Genomic DNA, 15,018 nt, shown 5'->3' with positions numbered 1-15,018 from the left:
AAACTAGAAGGAAGCCAGCTAGTCACTTAACAGTGTAAAACTAGAAGGGAGGTAGCTAGTCACTTAACAGTGTAAAACTAGAAGGGAGGTAGCTAGTTATTTAACAGTGTAAAACTAGAAGGGAGGTAGCTAGTTAGTTAACAGTGTAAAACTAGAAGGGAGGTAGCTAGTCACTTAACAGTGTAAAACTAGAAGGGAGGTAGCTAGTTAGTTAACAGTGTAAAACTAGAAGGAAGCCAGCTAGTCACTTAACAGTGTAAAACTAGAAGGGAGGTAGCTAGTCACTTAACAGTGTAAAACTAGAAGGGAGGTAGCTAGTTATTTAACAGTGTAAAACTAGAAGGGAGGTAGCTAGTTAGTTAACAGTGTAAAACTAGAAGGAAGCCAGCTAGTCACTTAACAGTGTAAAACTAGAAGGAAGCCAGCTAGTCACTTAACAGTGTAAAACTAGAAGGGAGGTAGCTAGTCACTTAACAGTGTAAAACTAGATGGGAGGTAGCTAGTTATTTAACAATGTAAAACTAGAAGGGAGGTAGCTAGTTAGTTAACAGTGTAAAACTAGAAGGGAGGTAGCTAGTCACTTAACAGTGTAAAACTAGAAGGGAGGTAGCTAGTTAGTTAACAGTGTAAAACTAGAAGGAAGCCAGCTAGTCACTTAACAGTGTAAAACTAGAAGGGAGGTAGCTAGTCACTTAACAGTGTAAAACTAGAAGAGAGGTAGCTAGTTATTTAACAGTGTAAAACTAGAAGGGAGATAGCTAGTTATTTAACAGTGTAAAACTAGAAGGGAGGTAGCTAGTCACTTAACAGTGTAAAACTAGAAGGGAGGTAGCTAGTTAGTTAACAGTGTAAAACTAGAAGGGAGGTAGCTAGTCACTTAACAGTGTAAAACTAGAAGGGAGGTAGCTAGTTATTTAACAGTGTAAAACTAGAAGGAAGCCAGCTAGTCACTTAACAGTGTAAAACTAGAAGGAAGCCAGCTAGTCACTTAACAGTGTAAAACTAGAAGGGAGGTAGCTAGTCACTTAACAGTGTAAAACTAGAAGGGAGGTAGCTAGTTATTTAACAGTGTAAAACTAGAAGGGAGGTAGCTAGTTAGTTAACAGTGTAAAACTAGAAGGGAGGTAGCTAGTCACTTAACAGTGTAAAACTAGAAGGGAGGTAGCTAGTTAGTTAACAGTGTAAAACTAGAAGGAAGCCAGCTAGTCACTTAACAGTGTAAAACTAGAAGGGAGGTAGCTAGTCACTTAACAGTGTAAAACTAGAAGGGAGGTAGCTAGTTATTTAACAGTGTAAAACTAGAAGGGAGGTAGCTAGTTATTTAACAGTGTAAAACTAGAAGGGAGGTAGCTAGTCACTTAACAGTGTAAAACTAGAAGGGAGGTAGCTAGTTAGTTAACAGTGTAAATCTAGAAGGGAGGTAGCTAGTCACTTAACAGTGTAAAACTAGAAGGGAGGTAGCTAGTTATTTAACAGTGTAAAACTAGAAGGAAGCCAGCTAGTCACTTAACAGTGTAAAACTAGAAGGAAGCCAGCTAGTCACTTAACAGTGTAAAACTAGAAGGGAGGTAGCTAGTCACTTAACAGTGTAAAACTAGAAGGGAGGTAGCTAGTTATTTAACAGTGTAAAACTAGAAGGGAGGTAGCTAGTTAGTTAACAGTGTAAAACTAGAAGGGAGGTAGCTAGTTATTTAACAGTGTAAAACTAGAAGGGAGGTAGCTAGTCACTTAACAGTGTAAAACTAGAAGGGAGGTAGCTAGTTAGTTAACAGTGTAAAACTAGAAGGGAGGCAGCTTGTCACTTAACAGTGTAAAACTAGAAGGGAGGTAGCTAGTTAGTTAACAGTGTAAAACTAGAAGGGAGGTAGCTAGTCACTTAACAGTGTAAAACTAGAAGGGAGGTAGCTAGTTAGTTAACAGTGTAAAACTAGAAGGGAGGTAGCTAGTTATTTAACAGTGTAAAACTAGAAGGGAGGCAGCTTGTCATTCATCACCATCAACTCTTAGGCTATTCTTTTACCAACGAATAGTGGGACTGACCATTACGTTATAATATTACGTTATGGCGAGCATATTTGTGTGACGGAGATTTGAACCTGCGACCTTTAGATTGCCAGTCGAGCGCCCTAAACATTCGGATATGCCAGGCTCGTTATGGAAATAAAAATATAATAAGGGTGTTTTTCTTACAGCAAAGCCACATCGAGCTATCTGCTGAGTCTACCATACAATAATAAAAATAATGTTAATATTTAACGGTGTTTACAAAATATAAATACATCAATCTTGTAAAAAAACTAACAAAAGGCATAAAGTGTGAGATTCGTGAAACTATTTCTGTCGAAATCGGAGAGACTTGGAAAATCAGAATATTAATATTGCGTTTCGATGTTCTTCAAGCGAAGATTTTCTTAGATACCTAAACAGTTATTTGATATTAATCCGATTTTACTATATGTGATTTAACGCATTTAAACTTTTTTACTCTTAGGTTGCTCCGATAGAGTCGTTGAGCTTTGTAAATGTTGTCTCATAAATGTCTAGAATACTTACTAAGACAGGGTTTATCAAAATACACTATTCGTTGGTAAAAGAGTAGTTCAAGAGTTGACGGAGGGTGGCGATGACTATCTGCCTTCCCTCTAATCTTACACTGCTAAATTAGGGATGGTTATCGCAGATAGCCCTCGTGTAGTTTTGCGCGAAATTTAAAACAAACCATTTCACCAAAATACCAATTAGACCTGAGTTCGTATTTTCTTTACAGTTTTGTTCAATAGGTATGAAACCCTAGTAGTGCCCCTATACGAATAATCTCATCAATGTGTTTTTCATCTGTCGATCTGACAGTGATCAGGTTAAAAAATCCTTTATAAATTTCAAATCTTACTCAGCAGACAAATGTTACGATGACAGCCGAATTTTACGCATTTTTAACAAGTAACTACTTCTAGTAATGAAATAGTTTCTAAATCAAAGACATATCCTTTTTGTATTTGTAAACCAAATATTTAATCGATGATTCGACTTGACGATGTGATTGCGCTTGAGCTTAATAACACGTCGTTTCATGTCATCTGCTGTCATTAAACCTTAAATAAACTCAGAGCAAAAGTGCTTTGGTCTTGAAGTTTCTCTGTGAAAAGCACAAGCCATTTTCTTTAATTAAAACCTTTCACTTTGTTGAAAAAGGCGGAGTTAGAATTGTTTTCAGTTAACTTAAATTGGAAATCCTGGTGTCCGAAATTATTGGTAAGAAACAAAAAGAATGACAGTCCGAACTTTGGACTTCCAGTTTCTTATTTTACTTCTTAGAGACACTGATTTACCCACTGAGAGCATATTTTATAGCCTACATTGTAAGTAAAGCAACAGAAAATACGATGAAGTATCATCCAGTGTTTATAAAAGCTCGATTTGTTGCTTTTCAGTCAAGTGAAAGTCTTTAGAAGCGCAAGAGCAGTGGTTCTTCCTCATCCAAAATTATTTCATCCTAATTATTTAGTTCCTATATTTCTCCTCTCTAGCCTTTATATTTTTATTTAATTCGCTTCATTACATCCTACGTCTGCCTTCGAATTTAATATCATTCCAGTGCTTCTACTGTAACATTAACATTTTTCTCCAGAGTAAATACTGGAGAGGATATGCTTGAACTGGTGCTAAGCAATCTGCTGGCCCATCATGCATCTTTTAATGTGGCAATGATAAGTGTCGCTTTACATCCCTTGGAAGAAATCATCCACTGTAACTTTAGCTGGTTAAATTTTAAGAGTCGTTCTATTTTAGGCTCTTTATAAAAACAGTGTCGCATTCATAAGAGCAAGGCTATATCAGCTTGGCTCAAAAAAAAATAAGATTAATGTATCTCAAGATTTAATCAACAAATTCCTCGTTGAAACCTAGACTAATAGTGCGTGTTTTTTTTATATTTCAGTCTAATTGAAACCACTTTGTGAGTTAGGTTTCAAATAAATGAAAGAGCGACTCGTTAAACATTTTGTTTCGGTAGCGTTGATACGACCTTTAATTTACTACCATATAAAACCTGGTATGGAAGTTTTAAATATTTATAATTCCAAGTTTGAATATGAGTTGAGTTCGTTGAATCTGATATGAAAACCTGGTTAACTTTGACTGACATCATTCACCAGATGTTTATTGTTCAGCGAAGAAGTAAGAATATTTCTTGAAGTATTACAGTTTCACATGTATGTGTAATATGCGTATCCTTGTACGTTATGTTCTGTCTAGTATATATATCCTTGTACGTTATGTTCTGTATAATATATATATCCTTGTACGTTATGTTCTGTGTAATATATATATCATTGTACGTTATGTTATGTCTAGTATATATATCCTTGTACGTTATGTTCTGTCTAGTATATATATCCTTGTACGTTATGTTCTGTGTAATATATATATCCTTGTACGTTATGTTCTGTGTAATATATATATCCTTGTACGTTATGTTCTGTGTAATATATATATCCTTGTACGTTATGTTCTGTGTAATATATATATATCCTTGTACGTTATGTTCTGTGTAATATGTATATCCTTGTACGTTATGTTCTGTGTAATATATATATCCTTGTACGTTATGTTTCGTGCAATACGTATATTCTTATACATTATGTTTTCAAGCCAAACTTAATAGCTTCTGATTTATCAAATTACGTTATCAATAGTATTATTTTTTTTAAGTTAGACATGGCGGCTTTCAAAATTCTTAGAGGAAAAAATAACATAATACGTTTAAGGAAAATAGGTTATTATTCATATATTATCATTGTTCTCGATTACCCCTTCTACAAACCATACAGACTGTTATATGTCTATATGCAAAAACGGCTCGTTTGGGTTGAGAAAATATTCTACATAGAAGAGCGAACAACGTTTCGACCTTCTTCGGTCATCGTCAGGTTCACAAAGAAAGAGGTAACTGACCGGAAGCTGACCACATGTTTGAAAGGAGTTGTGTAACTGTGTGTCGAAATGTAGAGGGCGGTATCAGATGTTTGAATATATAATTTTATTTATTTTATTATATTAATATAGGTATAAAGGCGTTCCTTTATATTGGTTTATTTTGGGTTTAAGTTGTTGTATAAATAAGGCTTCTTTAATTTTGCGTTTGTTTATGTTTGTTTCTTTATTTAGTATTTGAGTGTTTTCTATGGTTATGTTGTGTTTATTTGACTTGCAGTGTTCGAAAACGTGTGAAGGTGACTTTTTATGTTCTTTGAATCTGGTTTCCATTTTCTACTTGTTTCTCAATATAGAAGTCGTGGCAGTTATCACATTGTATTTTATAAATAATGTTGGTGTGGTGTTTGTCAGTGTAGTTTTTACATAGTATAGACCTCAGTTTTGTGCCGGGTTTTTGAATAAATTTGGTATTAACTGGAATGTCATATTTTGTTACTAATTTTTGCCAAATGCTGGTTATTTGTTTGCTGATGTCAGGAATATATGGTATACAGCAGTATATGGTTTCGTGGTTTTTTGATTCGTGAGCTGTATTTACTTTAGTTGGTTGATTTTGCTTTCTGTGTAGGTGTGTGCTTATAATGTTTTCTACGGTTTGTGGAGGAAACTTATTGATGTTGATGAAGTATTGTTTTATTTTGTCTAATTCATCGTTAATTTTATCTGGTGAGCATAGTTTTATGGCTGTGTTTATTTGGTTTCTTAGTATGTTGAGTTTTTGTTTTGTTTCATGTGCTGAGTCCCAAGGAATGTATAGTCCAGTTGTTTCTCCAATATAGAAGTCGTGGCAGTTATCACATTGTATTTTATAAATAATCTGTTATTTGATTGTTATATAAGACTGTTGTATGATTTAGTGCTATGAAACTCCGTATACTATAGTATACAGTCATTGTCAAACATAACGGAACCGTAGTTGTATGAAGGCTCAATATGCCGATTCTCATATTCGGCTATTTGTCATGTTCTGGAATATTTCTTAATCCATGTTTTAAATACCCACATGAGCTTGCTCAAACTTTCCTATCAGAAGCTCGTCTTAAACATTGTTCTTTTCTTTAACATTACCTAGCCATGTTCGGCTACTATGAACACAAGATGTGATAACACTTTATATTTCTCTATAATTAGCTTTATGGAATAATTATTCTCTTTAATAGCGGGTGGTGTTTACCATCGTGAACATAAGCAAACCACTTCCTCTGATACATGAAGGATTTACCCCAGTAGTACGTTCAACCAGTCGCCCACGATGGTAAGTAGATGATATATATATTATAATATCTAACCAATATATTTGTGCTTACAATATACACAGTAAATATTACGTTGGTAAGTTTTTGAGTGAAACCGTTTAAATGGCTATGTATATATGATTGCCTTTTTTGGAAACTCACGTGACATGTCCTCTGTTCTTTAACATTAAAATTCGCTCTCTGAGACACTTTGAGTCGGCTCTGATAAAAAGACAATGAACATTGTTCTAATGAAATACTTTTGTTAATAGTTTCGGAATCGTAAGGTTCCAGTCTTCCGATGCTGGTATTGAATTAGTTTTCGATATTAAAGTTTCACGAGAGACAAATATCTTTAGAAGTGTTTCTCCAGCAAAGCTGTTTTACACCATGTTTCAAACCCGTATGATGAGTAAAGCATTTAGTTACCAAAGATTTTAACTTTGTTACCCATCGTATTCCAGGAACAGAACTGGAAGGTATAAATGTAAAACTAAGTTGTAATCTGACTCTCTAATTTTTTTTTTCACTCATACTGGGCAAATTGGGCAATAAATGTGGCCAACTATGTATTTTTACCACCACCAGTAGAGATTTCATTTGTAATTAAGGCGTATCCTACGCTTAACAGTGTGCATGCAGCTAAAGTCCAGGTGTATCTTGTTTATCTTCTTCAAGTGCATTATTTTTTATTTTCGCTTGTTTCTATTTTCTATATTTACATCGATATTAAACGAACCCCACTGTATGATAGTTTTACAGTTATATTAATTTGATGAAGGGGTTTTAGAGACGTGGTTTCGTTACGTTCGTTTTTCTTTTTCGTGTCAAATGAAGTCGATGTTTTGATTTTAAGTTTTCAATTTGTTTTTCTTCAATACAATTATATTTACATCTTAGATAATACAGTATGTACCACATATGTGATATATTTTAACTGTAATCGATCCAGTATGCGAAAAGAAGACACGAAAAAGCAAAACAAAGAGAGCTTGTAACTCATCTAAGAGGAAAGAAGTTTTAATAATTGAGAGGGGAAAATATATATAAAAGAACATATAAAGTTACAACGTGTAATAATATTTCATAAAATTAACTGACGGTCCCGGCATGGCCAGGTGGGTTAAGGCGTTCGACTCGTAATCCGAGGGTCATGGGTTCGAATTCCCGTCACACCAAAACATACTCGCCCTTTCAGCCACGAGAGCGTTATAATGTCAATCCCACTATTCGCTAGTAAAAGAGTAGCCCAAGAGTTGGCGGTGGGTAATGATGACTAGCTGCCTTTCCTCTAGTCTTACACTGCTGAATTAGGGACGGCTAGCGCAGATAGCCCTCGAGTGGCTTTGCACGAACTTAAAAAACAAAACAAAAAACCAAATTAACTGACGTGAGAGAAAATTTAAGTTTAGAATCTAATGACATATTTTGTCATTTCGGTAAAACACATCGAACTAAATATATTGATAGTACACATTCTCTTTGTTATTTTGCCTCCTAGTGGCACAGCGGCACATCTGCGGATTTACAACACTAAAAACTATGTTTCGATACCTCTATGTGTAGCTTTTTGCTACAACTTTATTATTTCAATTTAAAATGAAAATAATTTGGGCAACTAAAACAACCTACGTAGCAAAGCATTTTACATATTGGATAAAATAACTTGTAACTTATGTTATTATATATTGGATAAAATGATAACTTGAATCCTATGTCATATATCGGATAAAATAATAACTTGAATCTTATGTTATTTATTGGATAGAATGATAACTTGAATCTTACGTTATGTATCGCATAAAGTAATAAAATGAATCTTATGTATTGGACAAAATGATAACTTGAATCTTATGTTATATATTATATAAAATAATAACTTGAATCTTATGTCACATATTGGATAAAATAACTTGTAACTTATGTTATTATATATTGGATAAAATGATAACTTTAATCTTATGTTGTATATTGGATAAAATGATGACGTTAATCTCATGTTATATATTGGATAAAATGATGACGTTAATCTCATGTTATATATTGGATAAAATAATAACTTGAATATATGTTATGTGTTGGATAAAATTACAACGTGAATCTTATATTATATATTGGATAAAATGACAACATGAATCTTGTTATATATTGGATAAAAGAGTCCGACTTTTATGTAATAAATTGGACAAAATGATGTAGTGACTCTTATGTTATGTTTTAGATAAAATGGTAACTTAACTTTTATGTTATTATATGGTAAAATAACCTGATTTTTATGTTATTATTTCATGAAACGTTAACTCAACGTTTACATTACATTTAATATAACACTAATGTGATCTTTTGTTGTATATTGGAAAACATAATATTCTAATTTTATGCTATTATTTGCCAAAATGATGACCTGACTTTTATGTCAATATATGGTAAAATAGCCTGACTTTTATGCTGTTAGTCGATAAAATAGCCTGACTTTTATGCTGTTATTTGATAAAATAGCCTGACTTTTATGCTGTTATTTATTAACACGATAACCTGACTTTTATGTTATATTTAATACAATAATAAACTGCTCCTTCGTATAGGTTTTATTTAGCGAGGGCTGCAGTTCATTTATTCTATAATTATATTTTTTATTTCGCTTCCGTTTTAGGGTAATATTGACTTTATTGTTTTAGAGTTTCCTAAAAAAATATAATGTACAATGGAATTGTACGTTATACAAGCGTATGTATACACATATAATGCAAGCATATAAGCACAAGCAGGATACGCTAACTTGTGCAGATTTTATACGTACAGTTCGGTTGATAAGAAAAAAAATATTTCATTTGATTTCTAAAAGTATTGCCTTGTGATGATATCAACAAAACCTTTGTTAAAAGGTTGTTTGTTTGTTTTTTTACAATGGAAAATTCATTAAAGAATGTAACGGGAACATTTGTGTCAACCGTAAAGAAGTTCCCAGTGTTTTAGAAACCACTTTTAAAAAAAAAAGATCTTTCTGAATATAATAAACTCTATCTAAATTAAGACAGCTTATCTAATCTCAGTAATGAGTGTCATGATACTTTAAGATCAGGCTTATACAGTGTCAATTACAATTTCTGAATGGTCAGCTACGTCTGTTTTATTGCTTATGTTCTGCGAAAGTGTTCAGTCTCTACTATCTCATAAGCTGCTGATGAACAAGCACTGTCAAAGTAACAGAAACGTGGTGCTTTACGAAGCAGTAACTTTCTCACGAAACTACAGATAAAAGAAAAACTATATTACGCTGGTATAAAAGGGGAAAAAAGACACCTTGTTCATTCTATTCATTCTCGGGAATAATTAATTTCAGAAGGTGTTAATGACTTTTCAGAATAACAAGTTACTCTGTTCAAGAATGACGTCAAAGATAACTGTTGTGTAAGGAACTGCCCGAGTCTGAAGAGTCTAACGGTGCTATTAGTTATGTTGAAAGCACATTTAGAGTTCCTTGTTTTGCATTATCATTTATCAACAAGGAGTTTTTTCTGCCTGAAATCAATTTAAGATCAGTATTACAAAATGTGTGTGTTTACTTTCTTATCTTATTCTAATATACATTGATTTAAGATCAGTATTACAAAATGTATGTGTTTACTTTCTTATCTTATTCTAATATACATTGATTTACGCCAACATTGCAAAATGTGTGTGTTTATTTTCTTATCTTATTCTATTATAACAAATCATCCATTAAGTAATGCCCGATTTTAAGTTCAGAAAAATAGAATAGATTTCATACGCTTTTAATGTTATTCAATCAATAACGTATGTTCCATTATTATTAATTACTTCCTACCAACGATTTACAAGCTTCTGAATACCACTTCTATAAAATTCTTGGGGTTTGGAGGAAAAGAATGAAGAGAGGGTAGTTTTGACATCTTCATATGTTCCAAGCTCTTCTGAGGATGTGGAAATTTTTCAATCTTGACAGGTGTGATCCTTGCTGTATGGGGTCGTGCATTATCCTGGTGTAACACAACACCTTTACGATTGATCAAAGCAGGCCTCTTTTCTTTCAGTCCAACATTCAAGCGCTCTAACTATTGATAACAAGAGTTTGATGTAATCGCTACATTGAGTGGCGGCAACTTAAAGTGGATCACACCACAATATTCCACCAAATGCTTAAAAAGACTTTCCTAGGTTGGAGGTCCATTTTGGGCGATGCTTTAGGCAGTTTCTTGCACTGAGCCATTATCTGCAGCGCTTAACATTTTTGTAATATATCCATTTTTCATCTCCAGTCGCTGACCTGTCCGAAAAAAGGTGAGTTACGTTCACGAGAGTGCAGAGAAGTGCAAATGTCCACTCTTGCTTAAAAGTTGGCTTCTGTCAAATCATGGGGGATCCATTAACCATATTCTGACACCTTTTCAAGCTGTTGCAGATGACGGTGAACTGTTGAATGGGTTGAATTAAGCTTCTGTACTAGTTCTTCAACTGTTACAGCACAATCTTCATCAAGTGCAGCCAGCAGCAAGTCATCATTAAACTCAACAGGACAACCTGAACGTGACGCATCACTTAAGCTGTGGTCACCTGATCTGAACTTCTGAAACCACCTTCGACATTTTCTTCCATTGAAAGACTCCACACCATAAACACCTTGAATGTTTCGTGTATTTTCTGCTGCACTATTGCTTTTTTATTTAAATATAATAAAGCATTATATGTCTAACATGATCCTCAGACACATACATCTTTGTAAGGGTTTATTTTATTAATGATCTGAAAAAGTGGAGTTTGGTTAGTTTCTTTTATTTGTCTGAACATTTTTATACATAACCTACTACATATTTTAGTTATTAAAGCCTTCTACAAAGACAGAAATGACGATGAACTTTCTGTATTACATTTTTGGACAATACTTATGGGATGACCTGATACATTGATTTAAGTCAGCATTACAAAATGTGTGTGTGTGTGTTTACTTTCTAATGCTATTCTAATATACATTGGTTTGGTCGTATCCTCACAATCATAACAAAGGTTATTCTTAAAAATACTTATACGTGCAATTAAAGTAATTCTTAATTATTCAAACATATATAACATATCTATATAAACCAAAGTCAGTGTATGTGTGTGTGTGTGTGCGCACATTTCCACAATTCTTAATCAATCAGCATCATACTTGGCACAGTGACACAGGACAACATGTGAAAGGTCAGTGGATGGTTGAACCCCATCTAATTTCATATCTAATTTAGGAAAAGAAATATACTAACGTTGTACACCCCTGAGCATCAGAATGAACCATAGTTCATTCAGTGTAACCGCTGTTGTTAGAATGCTTGAAACGGTTCTACGACATTTCGCACCTGACTCATGGCAGTCAACATCACAACAGAACTTAGTTGTTCATTTCCTTCATTTTTACATGTTCAAAATTTTTAACTTTCAGCAATATATTTTAATTTCCCTTCTATCATTATGTATTTTCACAAATGTTTAAGTGACAAGATACATGTTACACAGTAATACTGAGTTTATCAGAATACCCGAGTTGATGAGAAAGACTAGCTCACGTGCTGGTAGTTATCCTCCAAACATAACATGATCTCAAGGTATTATCTTACATGCCCTAACTGGTTCACCGGTAAATCTTAGTGCGCATACTACTAATAATCGGGCTCAACAATGGCAGTGGACACACCCTAGATAGCCCATTCAGTAGCTTTGTGCTAAATAAACAAACAAAACGACCGAGCTTATATATTGAGGTTCGACATTAGCGTTATAGCTATCGCAGCCCATTCAACCACAAACAAACATACAAACGTTCATCGACATCCTCGTAAACGTAATTGTTTTAAACAGTGTGAACAATGGAAACAATAGAAACAATGGATTCATTATAAATTATGTAGCATGAAGACTATGATGTTAATAACATTATGAAGTAATGAAAACTATAATACGAATAACATTATCGAGTGATGAAAACTATGATATTAATAACATTATCGAGTGATGAAAACTATGATATCAATAACATTATCGAGTGATGAAAACTATGATATTAATAACATTATCGAGTGATGAAAACTGTGATACTAATAACATTATCGAGTGATGAAAACTATGATATTAATAACATTATCGAGCGATGAAAACTATGATATTAATAACATTATCGACTGATGAAAACTATGATATTAATAACATTATCGAGTGATGAAAACTATGATATTAATAACATTATCGACTGATGAAAACTATGATATTAATAACATTATCGAGCGATGAAAACTATGATATTAATAACATTATCGAGCGATGAAAACTATGATATTAATAGCATTATTATCCGCTGCCAATTTTTCTGGGTGCGAAATTGTCCGCTGCCAACGAGCTTCGCTGTCAAATTGTTGGCTGCCAACGAGCTTCGCTGTCAAATTGTTGGCTGCCAAGAGTCGGGTGAGAAATTGCGGCTGCGAAATGTCGGGATACCGCTTGAAACAATATGCCATTATTTTCAGATTGGTACATTTGTGTATATTATTGCCCTTTTAATGTTTATTATGTTAAGAAGATAAAATTGAAACGCAATTTCCTATTCTTTGTTGCAAACGAGATTTTACTTCACTCATCCAACAGTCGAGTACTCTAGCTAGTAAATATATGCATATGTGAAATGTGTATTTATAAGTGTACGTTTACAATCATCTCCAAAAAAAGGGGCAACAATTAGCTTAATGTGTCAATGAGCAGATACCTACATATCCAACGCTGTTCGACCACCCTTATAACAGGACCCGTACTTAACGTTTTCTACGTTCTACCATACTAATAGTAATAATCCAGCTCTGGAACAATTTAGTTCCACTGTACGGATGACAAAAACTAAAACATCCCGTCCTGCAGGGTTTGTGCCCGATAATACGGATTCGAATTGAACGTTTGGTTTGTCCTGTGTTTGTAGTTGTTATATTAAAAACAAACATACACCAACCTATGTATTGGTAGAAATATGTTTTTAACTTAACTTTAGGTTAAGCTTGATTGGTGACTTTTAATAGTTTCAAAATATCAACTTGTGGTTGGTTGAACAATATAGATGTCGTCATCATCATTAAAACATACCTGGTTTATAAGAGGTTCTATGTCGTGTATGGCTATTCGTTTTCGTTGATGCAACATGTGTTAGGTTCGTTGTGGGTTTTTTTTATTAAGAGCGAATAGCATGTAAGAAGTAAAGCATATGGTTAAAAAGAGTGTATCTTACAGTGCGCACTGAACATTCTAGAGTTGACTTAGAACGTCGCCATCTTGAATACACTTAAATTGTTGAGATGCCAACAGCAAACGCGGCAATTTCAATATATTGATAAGAGATATAAGTGTGTTTAGTTGTGAGAGTAATGTAACCATTTATTATGGTTTAATTCATTGCTATAAAAACAATAGTGGTTGGTTGTTAAGAGGTGTAATTTTTTTCATTTTTAAAGGAAAGTTAGGGTAAAAATGTTGATTTGTTTATCTCACTGTTGAATGAGATAATTCAATAAGAATGAGAAATTTAGCTTTTTATTTTGCACAATGGTTTCCAAGTTAAAAATAAATTGCTTTGTTTCATTAGAGCCAACTTGCACAAGGGCTATCTGCACTAATCGCTCCTAATTTTGAACTGATAGACTAAAAGGAAGGTAGCTAAACAACACCTACCGTAAACCATTATATTTCTAAAATTGAATAGTAGAATTTCAACATAACTTTTGTAAAATACCCACTGCCCAAAAGTGTAAAGGGCAAATTTGTTACTGTGGCAACTAGATGCCAACAACCAACCTTACAATATATACTCTGGCACTTTAGCACTAATCCCTCACCCCTGCCTAATATAACTTTATTATTATTATTATTAAGACATGTAGAAATTATCAGTATTTTGTTGAGTGTCAGTACTTGTTTCTTAGTAACAATAGATATTCAGGTTACCTGAAAATAATCTCAGAAGGTCGAAACATTGTTCTCTGTTTTATTAGCAAAAGTATTAATACCCATAACCATCCGTTCTGAGATACACTTTTGCTTCAGTTGGTTTTCTCATCATCAGTAATAATTCTCTGATTTCTTCAATGTTCATAAAAGAGTAACTTGAACAATAATGATTCGTTGTACTTTTTTTTTATTGTCGCATGAAAAAATGAATAGGCATAACTGACTGAGCTTTCAGTTGTTGAGAAATTAGAGAAAACGTTCATATTAATGAGATACAACTGTTACAACTCAATACAACTGTTGTAAACTTCTCGGAAAGGAATGAGGGCTGGAATGATTATATGAGTTTTGAGATGTTCAAAGAGGCGTAAACTGGAAATTATAATTTAAATTTTCTGTTTTCATGAGTAATACATGAGAATGAAAAGTAATCTAATGTTGAAACAGTATTCATAATAAATCTACGGTATAGAAAATTAGTAAATACAATAAAAATATGGGCAAACACAAATCAAACAAATTCATTACAACGATTATTCTTCGCAATAAATCTTATTTCCTAACATTTCAAATCGGGTCTTATAGTCGTGTACTCGTAAAAATGACTACACGAGGGCTATTTGCGCTAGCTGTCCGTAATTTAGCAGTGAAAGACTAGAGGTAAGGCAGCTGGTCATTACCACTCACCACCAACTCTTGGTCTACTCTTCTACTAACGAATAATGAGATTGACCGTCACTTTATAACCCTCGGCTGAAAGGGCGAACATGTTTGGTGTGACGGGGATTCGAACCCGCGACCCTCGGAT

At 33.6% G+C, this 15,018-nt stretch overlaps 1 protein-coding gene across 1 annotated transcript in view; it reads left to right on the top strand.

Annotated features, from left to right (window-relative positions):
• The window catches only part of LOC143245097 (cytosolic carboxypeptidase 6-like), a 367,230-nt gene that overhangs the window by 127,289 nt on the left and 224,923 nt on the right, over positions 1 to 15,018 (top strand). The window contains exon 4 of the mRNA XM_076490975.1: positions 6,156 to 6,250. Within this exon, the coding sequence (XP_076347090.1) occupies positions 6,156 to 6,250 (95 nt within the window). The remainder of the gene's footprint in view (positions 1 to 6,155; positions 6,251 to 15,018) is intronic.

The sequence above is a fragment of the Tachypleus tridentatus genome, chromosome 2 (genome assembly GCF_004210375.1).
Source record: "Tachypleus tridentatus isolate NWPU-2018 chromosome 2, ASM421037v1, whole genome shotgun sequence".
Taxonomy (NCBI): Eukaryota; Metazoa; Arthropoda; class Merostomata; order Xiphosura; family Limulidae; genus Tachypleus; species Tachypleus tridentatus.
Note: the sequence above shows the minus strand (reverse complement) of the source record. Positions and strands in the feature narration are given on the sequence as shown.